The sequence below is a fragment of the Fragaria vesca genome, linkage group LG2, assembly GCF_000184155.1.
Source record: "Fragaria vesca subsp. vesca linkage group LG2, FraVesHawaii_1.0, whole genome shotgun sequence".
In the NCBI taxonomy this organism is placed as follows: Eukaryota; Viridiplantae; Streptophyta; class Magnoliopsida; order Rosales; family Rosaceae; genus Fragaria; species Fragaria vesca.
This window is the reverse complement of record NC_020492.1, coordinates 9,281,756-9,291,475: the sequence shown is the minus strand read 5'-3', so window position 1 is coordinate 9,291,475 and position 9,720 is coordinate 9,281,756. Positions and strand designations below refer to the sequence as shown.

At 39.2% G+C, this 9,720-nt stretch overlaps 3 protein-coding genes across 3 annotated transcripts; 2 read left to right on the top strand and 1 right to left on the bottom strand.

Moving 5' to 3' along the window:
• The first annotated feature begins 326 nt into the window (after positions 1-326).
• LOC101314237 (cell division control protein 45 homolog) lies at positions 327-2,126 on the top strand. Its single transcript, XM_004290144.1, has one exon. It carries the CDS (start codon positions 327-329, stop codon positions 2,124-2,126), a length of 1,800 nt encoding a protein of 599 aa, XP_004290192.1.
• Positions 2,127-2,744: 618 nt separating this feature from the next.
• On the bottom strand, positions 2,745-5,188 carry LOC101303877 (chaperone protein dnaJ 1, mitochondrial-like). Its single transcript, XM_004292313.1, has 4 exons — positions 5,002-5,188; positions 4,724-4,795; positions 3,692-4,476; positions 2,745-3,344 (listed from the first exon to the last, which is right to left on the bottom strand). The coding sequence occupies exons 1-4, from the start codon at positions 5,186-5,188 to the stop codon at positions 3,060-3,062; spliced, it is 1,329 nt and encodes a 442-aa protein (XP_004292361.1). The 3' UTR covers positions 2,745-3,059.
• Positions 5,189-6,041: 853 nt separating this feature from the next.
• LOC101313661 lies at positions 6,042-9,712 on the top strand. Its single transcript, XM_004290142.1, has 7 exons — positions 6,042-6,111; positions 6,187-6,229; positions 6,901-7,194; positions 7,295-7,349; positions 7,841-7,950; positions 8,863-9,124; positions 9,258-9,712. The coding sequence occupies exons 3-6, from the start codon at positions 6,952-6,954 to the stop codon at positions 9,091-9,093; spliced, it is 639 nt and encodes a 212-aa protein (XP_004290190.1). The 5' UTR covers positions 6,042-6,111; positions 6,187-6,229; positions 6,901-6,951; the 3' UTR covers positions 9,094-9,124; positions 9,258-9,712.
• Positions 9,713-9,720: the final 8 nt, after the last annotated feature.

Below are 9,720 nucleotides of genomic sequence, written 5' to 3'. Positions count from 1 at the left end.
ACCTACCTCCTCCTCTCTCTCTCTCTCTCTCTCTCTCTCTCTCTCTCTCTCTCTCTCAGATTCGATTCCCAATTCGAATTTGCCATAGCCGAATTGAATCCGGAGAACCCGTAGCTGCAAATCTCAGGTACTTCACTCTCTCCGATTCAGATTTCATCCCCAATTCCCTTTTATTTAGCTTCAATCTGAGTATTTTTCTCTGAATTTGAGTACCCAATTGGAATTTAGATTTAGGGTTGTACTGGGTTTTCGGATTTACACTCAAAGCTTTCACCTTTAATTTCTCCGAAACCCTAACCCCCTATGCCCAATTGAGCTCAAACCTCATGGTTAGAGAGCAAACGGTGGAGTCCTTCTACTCCAGGCTCCGTGAATCGGCTATAGCCTCGACCGGTTCTCCTCTGCTCATATTCCCATCGACTTCAGATGTGGACTCGCTCTGTGCCCTCAAGATCATTCTACATGTGCTTGAATCGGATTCGGTCCGCTACTCGTGTTATCCGGTGTCTTCGTTTCAGGAGATTCATAAGTACGCTGGGCCTGACCTGTGTTCTTCGTCGGAGAATCCGGTTTGTATTCTTTTGATCAATTGGGGGTGCCACCGGGACCTGAGGAGGCTGCTTGATTTGTCACCCTTGGCGCGTGTTTTCGTGGTGGACAGTCACCGGCCGATTCATTTGCATAATCTGAGTGAGCTGAATGAGCGTGTGGTTGTGCTTTATACCGCGGAAGACGAGAGGCAGGCGGATTTGGCCTATGATATTGAGGATGTTTCGGCTTTGGCTAATGCGAGTGATTTGAATAGTGATGATGAGCTGGATGGAGAGTCGGATAGTGATGGAGATAGTGACAGTGAGAGTGAGGAGGATGGGGATGGGGATGGGAATGGGAATGGGGAGGGGTCGAGAAAGAAAAGGAGGGTGTCTGATGAAGAGGACGCGGTTAAGATTTTTGGGAAGTTGAAGAAGAAATACTACAATTTGGGTACTTTTCATGGTAAGCCTTCGGGGTGTTTGATGTATGATTTGTCGCATTCTTTGAGGAAGAACACGAATGAGTTGCTTTGGTTGTCTTGTGTTTCTTTAACGGATCAGTTTGTACACGAGAGGTTAACAGATGAGAGGTACCAGGCTGCGGTCATGGAGCTTGAGCAGCATATCAACAGCTCAGGGAATTTGGAGGCAGCAACTTCGGTGACTCTCAAGGATGGGACAAAGATTCGGCTGCCCAGTTCGTCTAGAATTGCATATGAAGATGAGCCTAGACTAATGCTGTTGCAGGAATGGAATTTATTCGATTCCATGATTTGTTCGTCCTATATTGCAACTAAAATGAAGACGTGGAGTGACAATGGGATGAAAAAGCTTCAGCTTCTTATTGCAAGGATGGGAATTGCTCTAGTGGACTGCCAACAGAAGTTTCAGTTCATGAATGTTGAAGTGAAAAAGAGGATGAGAGATCAATTTGAACAGTTTTTACCTGAGTATGGACTCACTGATTTCTACTACCGGAGCTTTTTGCGGCTCCATGGTTATGGCTCAAGGGTATCAGCAGCAGATGTGGTGTATGGAGTCACAGCTTTGCTTGAATCGTTTGTAGAATCAGATGGTTCTTGTGCTGCCAAGCAGTTTGGGGTAGCTTATGATGCACTGTCATTGAATAGCCTTGATAAGCTGAAAGCTGGAATGCAGAAAGCAATTCGGGTACAAAGGGCAATTGTTAGACAAGGAAGTAGAGCTGTGACAAAGAGTGGTTGCATAAGAAGTGGTAGGAAATTTAGGTGGGTGAAACTTGAAGATTCTGTAGATGCGAAACTGTTGGGGTACCCCCAGGCATTGACTAAATTGTGCTATTTCATGATGGATGCTCTAAAAGAGAAGGGAGCTAGAATGAAGCCTTTGGTTTGTGCTTGCTTGGCACAAGAAGCCAAAAAGATGATCATAGTTGGGGTTTGTGGGAGGCCACGACTTGGAGCAGTTAAGGGAAATTCATTTGGAATTGCATTTCGAAATGCAGCTCAGGAGATTTCTGCAGAGTTCTTCCATGAGATGTTTGAGTCTTCATGGATCGTCCTGGATTCAGCTCAAGTGAATACCTTTATGATGAGGTTGACTGATAAATTATGATGTAGAACTTCCCAAGGGAAAATGTCTGACTCTCAACTTTATCTTCTTTGAGCAAGTTTACTGTAATGCTGTGTTTCAATTGATCTGTGCCAAGTTACATATTTTTTATATGTTTTTAATAAATTTCTCATTATCCTCGGTTGTAAGTTGTAACATGTTTCGTTCCTTCATATATAAACTGAACTTGACTTTTTTCAGTAAGGAATCTAGTTATTGGCTCCTCTATTGACCATTCAATGAACCTATTTGTATCATATGACTCGAGGTCATGTATATCAGTGTATGAGATCGTCATGAATATCAGTGCATGAGATTTACTGTGATGCTACTGGCACCAATAAGATGACAGTAGTATTGGACAATGATTCTGCTCCAAACTACTTTGACAGGTATTAAGGCAGTTTGCTTGGAAATATAGAACAATTCGATGACCTGTTTACTGAACACCCAGATTAGGTATTGATCTACAGGTACAACCTTTGTCGGTGTAAAATAGATGGTAGCCATAATCATCTTTTTAAAAGATCTTTCATAACTCGGGCATGAACCAACAAGCCAAGACTTAAATCCAAACTGTCATGATATCAAAGAGCCAATCACGACGACAATATTCAGATCATAGTAAGCAGGTTTACACCAAAATTTTTGCTAATGAAAGTATTAATCATCTGATGATTTCCATCAGCATTGGTCCAGTCAGTATCTCATAGACATACATATAGCTGAGAATGAAACATTGATACTTCGATCGCCCTCAAGCAAAGCATAGCCCATTTCAATTCTTAAAAATATTCAAGTCCTCCTAATCTTCAAAGCCTGTGGCATCGAAGTTGTTTTAAAGACAAAATCTGCAAACTTTCCACTGTAGTTTCCTCTACTCGGTTAGATTATGCACCCTTCTGTATTCTTTTGGTCAATCTCCACCCCATTTTATCAAGATGCCCCTGTAGCAGCACGCTTACCGTGTACCTCCTCCTGTTCTTCTTTAGAAGAAGCTTCTTTGGAAAATTCTTGGATTATTTCACGTTGTCTTTGAGACAGACTTGTTGGGATGCTGACATTGAAGTGCACATATTGATCACCCAATGAATAAGAGTTCCTTGTCTTGATCCCCTTGTTCTTCAGGACTACCTTTTGACCAGGTTGTGTGGCAGGGCTGACCTTTAGGAGTACATCTCCAGTGAGAGTGGGCACCTTTATAGTTCCTCCCAATATTGCCTGCACAAAAGCATTCCATCCGGCCTCAGTAACTAAATAGATAATTGCTTTCACTGGAAGAAAGATGCCACAAATGACAGACACTTGTTTGAAAGAAACAGAGTATAATAAGAGTATTAAAACTTTGCTTGAAACATCAAAACTTCCAATTACGAATTACACAATTGTCTTATAATCTGAACAACATATCTTCTAATCTTCTTTATTGAGCTTCCTGGTTGCCTCAAGTTGTAAAATATATAAATACATATGTAATTTCTAATTTGTCATCTCATACACACTATACACAACTATTACATGTTAAAAAGAGCATATGATAGCTGAGCAGTGAAGTATTTAAGCATTACCTGAGAGATACTCAGAACGGAATCTACATGAATGTCGGCACCTTGTCTCCGGAAAACTGGGTCTTCCCTAACCTTAATGGTAACATATAGATCACCAGGTTGATTACCATCAGGATCAGCTCCACCGTTACTGAACACCCGCATGATATCATTGTTGTCTATTCCTGCCATTATATCTAACTTTACTGTCTTGCTTCCATTTAAGACACGCTTCCCATTGCAAGAGTTGCACAATATCGGGAAAGTTTTGCCAGTCCCTTTACACTGAGGACAATGCATATGCATCCAACCAAGGGCAGTTTGCATGGATGTCATACCTAACCCCCCACAGCCCTTACATGATTCAAGTTTGGTGCCAGGAGGAGCACCAGTTCCACCACAAGCTTCACAGGAAACTGCAGCTCTAAATTGCAGAGTTTTAGCACATCCCTTAACAGCTTCCATAAAGGATATCTCCAAAACTACATTTACATCCTGTCCACCACCCCGTCGGCCAAACAAGTCTTCAAACGGATTGCCGAAACCACCAGGAAAGCCGTTGCCATTGCCTCTCTGTTCAAATCCATCATGGCCGTACTCATCATACTCTCTACGCTTCTCCTCGTCTTTCAAAACTTCATAAGCCTTCTGAATTTCTTGAAACTTCTTTTCAGCATCAGGATCGTCTTTATTTGTGTCTGGATGGAGCTTCTTTGCCAGGCCATAATAGGCTTTCTTTATCTCTGACACACTTGCAGTCTTGCTTACACCAAGTGTGTCATAGTAATCGCAAGCAGCCACTGATGCTGGTCCAGAAAAGGCAGCACAAACCCCATCAATAAAATTCACATACTCTCTTATGCACTCAATATCAAAGTAACAGTAATCAATAGCATGACTATACAAGAAACAACCCTTCTTCCCAATAAAACCCACACCTGGTTTCTCAACCAGTAATACAAAGAACATCGAAAACACCCCAGATTTCAAAGAGTGAATGATAAACTGAAATGTGCATAAATACATGAGCAAATACAAGCAAGTATTCAATACCAGTTCCATGAATCGACTTCACTGTGGTCCAATTAGCATGCACACCTCCAAGAAACCAATTCTTACTACAAGCTGCATAAGAACAAAGGGCAAAGATTCCTTTAATACACAGACTAAAGGCTAAAACAAATTCACCAAATACTCTATAAACTACAAAAACGAATAAAGGGCCTCACTTTAACTCATCCAGGATTAATATGGAGCAACCAAATAAATAACTAAGAACCCATTACATGAAAATCGAAAAAGAAAAAGAAAAAGTTGGGTTCTTGACGTACCATTATGATTTCCTAAAACCCTGTGATTGCTGCAAAGTCCAGAGTGGAAGGTTCTATAAGCACCAGGGGCATGGAGTCTGGTGTATACGGAGGAGGAAGGTTTAGGGTTTTGGAGGGTTTTGGAGGAGGAGGAGAGAGAGCGACGAGCGAGGGAGCGGACGATCCTGACGCCATTGGAGCCAACCATTTGGGAACTCTCTCTCTGCGACTCACAACTAATGGGAACGAGTATCTTTAAGACTTTTACTTGTTACAACTTGAAGCCTTGAACAGTGATCTTTTTATTTTCTGGTTCTTTTTACTTTTTGATCAAGAAAAGAAGTCCAAGAAAGGTAACTTATTTAAGCACTTGGACATCTTCAAAACTCAAAAGTGCCATAATATTGAAAAGTTATTTAAGGACGTAGCACACTGTCAATTAAATTGACAATGATCTCTATAAATATATTCTGTGAATTTTTCAACCGGTAAAAGCATATAAAAAAGTTTTACGTTACATCAAATAAACAAAATCAAAATCAAAATCAATGAAAAAGAAAGTTTGAAAATCACTCAATAATAGAAGTCTGACATTGGGTTTGATTTATGTTAATTATGATCTTCTTCTTTCATTTGTTTCTATTTTCTATTGAGAAATAGATGAGTATTGATGTACTTCCGATGAGCAACTCCCATGTCGTGCACAATCTTTTATGTTGAGATCATGAGATGCAGCTCATTTGTTCTCTCTTCTTTGTCATAAAATTATTTTCACAATGACTTTGCCTTTTTCTTAGTTACCATTCTATCCCAAGGACATTAGATAAAGAAAATTTGAGGTTTTAATCAAGGATGGGCTTTTTGGACAGTTTCAAATTTTAACCTTTCGGACTTGCCCTAGCATAATTTATGAATACCAATAATCCTTAATGACCTCACGCGTGCGTGACCGGCACGTGGGAGGGAAGTAAAGAGGCCCAACCGCCCAAGTCCATAGATTGTGTTTTTCCCACTCTCTCCTTCCCCTGTATTTAAAAATCCAAAACAAAATCCACACCACTGGGAAGAAGAAGAAGAAGAAGAAGACGGTGAAAGACTTTGATATATAAATTAAAATATATATATTTTCGGGTAAGAAGAATAATTCGAATTCGAATTCTCCTTGTTCCGATTCACCAATTTTTACTGATAAATACCATTTTCCAGTTTCTCTCCGGCAACCGTCTCTCTTCCCCTCTCTGATTCAAAGGTGCGATTCCAACCTCGATTTGATTCTCTCCTAGGGTTTCTCTCTTTATTTTTTAGTTTTGATTTTTATTGATGCTGTTTAGAATTGTGAAAATCCTCCAACTTAGGTGATATTTTGGGTTTAAAGATCGGGACTTTTTTGAAAAAGAATTTTAATTTTTAGGGCTAGGAATCACGTTTAGGTTTGAATGGGCTTAAAGAATTTGGGGGAATCGTGTAATTTAGAGTTTTTAGTCAAGATAAGTAGAGGTTTCTGGTCACAGACTGTGAGATTTGAAGTGATCGGACTGTTAATTGCAAGCAACTAGGATTTTCAGTTCAGGACATCATGGAGTTTTAGTGTAATTTGAATTGTCACGTTGGTTTAGACTTTTAGAGGTATGAAATTGAATCACCAACATAATATGAAGTGAAATCAAAGATGGATCATTGTCGGAGTATATAGTCATGTTTGTGCGGAATGTATTCTGTACTTGATTGGTGAGAGAGTTGCAGGAAAAAGGAAGCTTAAGTCGTGGTTGAGTTTGCTTGAGTTTGTATTCTGTATTCTGTCTATTATTGCTTGAGTTTGCCAACATTGAGTTAGTATGCTTAAGTCGTGTTTTGTTTCATCGGTTATGGACAATGTGGAGCACATGTTTGATGAGAATGATCACTCTTGAAAAAATATAGGTCTGAAACTTTTGAAGCATCATCTGCTACTAGGGGAATTTCATACATAGCATGAGCGCTCGACCCATGGTCCCTCGGGTAGTAAGGACCCGCCCTCCTGCAAGAACTGGGCTCAGGCAAAGGAAGAATGAATTGGATCTCAATAGTGCACCACCTGGTGTGAATCAGAATCAGGAGGGAACTTCAGCTCAGGTGTTACCTCAGATTGAGAGACCTAACCAGTCACCATTGGTGATTGATCTTGAGGCTACTGATGATGATGTTGTCATATGTTCTCCCAGAGCTGTTTCCGAAGTATGCCTTAATTTAACTTCACATATATCTTTGTTGTGGGTATCGCTGCACACTTCGACATACATTAAAATAAGTATTTAATATGTGATAGTTATATCAGGCTAGAAACAACTCCAGAAGGAACCGATCAAGGCATGTGGTTGATTTGGAATCAGGTAATTAAGTTCTGTTCTATTACACAACCTCTAATTGTTTCATTACAGCAGAACTTCTGGGCATATATATTTTATGAAGCATGTTATTTATTTGTTAGTTCAATCTCCATAACGTCAAGTGATTAGTGTGGATATGATGAATGCTTTCAGTTGGCTTTTTCTATCACTACTTTTTTACTTCTCTACATAGGGTAAACTATACTACATTTAGTTGGATAAGGGGTTTAGAATATTTGAGAGTGTTTCAATTTGTCCTGAACAATTTTTTACAAGCGGACACTTCCCCCTCATTGATTTTTTATTATTGTTTTAAAAAAGAATGGGTAGTTGGTTGCTAGAAAAGCTGCTCACATTTGAGCTAGACATTGTCAGTGGCAAGTTTTAGTTTCTCCATATTGCTTTTGTGTTATATGCCTTGTGTTGTCAGTTGATTTCTTAACATCTTTCTACTCTGCATTTTATTCTATGTGTCTCTCACATCTTCATTGCAGATGTGACTAGGGCCAATTGTCAAAAGCGCAGAAGAGTTGAGCCAAATCGAACAATCATTAATTGCGAGCTTTACATAAACTTGGAGGGCAATAGCAACTCCAATTCAAAGGTAAATCTTCATCTTCTTGTCACCTAAAAGCTTGTAAGGGAATTTTATCTTTCATTACCTGTTGCAACTGCACTGATCATCTGGTTTTGGTGAAGACATAACCGTATCCTTGTGCACTGACTCACATTTCGTTTGTGATGTACAAGTATTTTTTTTTTATTGAATTAAATTTAATTTCAAAGTTTTTGGTTTTTCGCACACATTTTTTTGTTTGTTTGTTGAAATGATCCTGCCTCCTGTATTTTTCATATGTTTCATCTATATTTAATATATACTAGGTTAATGCTATACTTTGCCAGAAAACAAATTAGATCTTAAATTCTGTCCGCTATATACCTCTGTATCACGTCTAAGTGCACACTCACAAGTCATGATGGAATGGTAGATCAAATTGGCCAATGTTGAATTGCAGTGAGTTATTTGTAGCTGAAATTAGTTTTGCAACCTAAAGCATGGTTACTTAAGCCTAAATAACAGACACGTGAGTCTGAAAGCCCAAGGGGAATCTACAGATCCTGAAGCGATGTTTCCCCCTTTACTATAGGTGCTGGTGAATTCAGTGCATTTCTGACCATGTCTTTGTTCTTTTCCTTTCATTTTTCTGTTTTGGTCATATTAATGGTATGCAGTTTGATAGTGAAGATATATGATTTTGATCAACAAACATTCTGTGAACCTTTGATATATGTTGATGTTTCTCCCAGTTTTTGTGCTTACACCAACTGAACGTCTGAACCTTTTAATAACTTGAGAATGGTTGTCCTATTTCTGCCCGACATTCGTGAAATGCTTTGACCAATTATGAACATGATTTATAACTTTTTGACAAGGTGTCTTTTAAAATTGAAGGGAATTCTTTGTTTATTGTATGTCCAATTGGTTGGTACTCATATCAAATACTTCTATATGCAGAATGAGCAGGCTATGCAGCCACCACCGCCACCACCACCACCAAAGGAGCCCACCTTTACATGTCCCATCTGCATGGCTCCGTTGGTCGAGGAGATGTCAACAAAATGTGGTCACATTTTTTGTAAGAAATGTATCAAGGCTGCGATAACTGCTCAGGGAAAATGTCCTACCTGTAGGAGAAAAGTAACTGCGAAAGAGCTTATTAGGGTATTCCTTCCTACTTCCTCCTGAGTCTGCAAATCATGCCTGTATGATTGATCATGTAAGTGGCATATTTACCGTATCTGTACATTTTTCTGGACCGAATGTAAAGAAATAATATTTGCTAGGATCATTCTTAAAGTACTGATAGATGATCCCTTTCTGTCTGTCTGTCTCTTTCTCTTTATCTACAGGGTTATGTAAAGTGCTTCGGGGATGGAGGTCCAAAAGAGTTGTTGTGCCAGGTCTTCAGAACTGATAATTTCATAATTGGGATGAATTGGCGGAGAAATGTAGTCCTAGTGACAATAGTGGGGTTTTGTATGGAAGTGCTTTATGATTAGTGGGGTATTTTCTATTACCTGAATACCCTGTTATTTCGTATTACATTACATGGTACAATCTAATGTTATGATTAGATGAGATGTTAATGGAACTAGCTTTCGGCACAGTCGAGAGAAATATATTTTCAGGCTTAAATTTCTTGTCTTCAGTAAGGGTGCTTCTAGATGTACTCAGCAAATTACTTAATGTATCCAGCAACATAATTTTTATTCCTAACCTTCCGATTCTACCTCTTGTTTTACATAAAATTAAGTAAGGAAAAGAACGAAAAAATATCATTCTATCATAACTTGTTTACCCCCCACCCCCCCC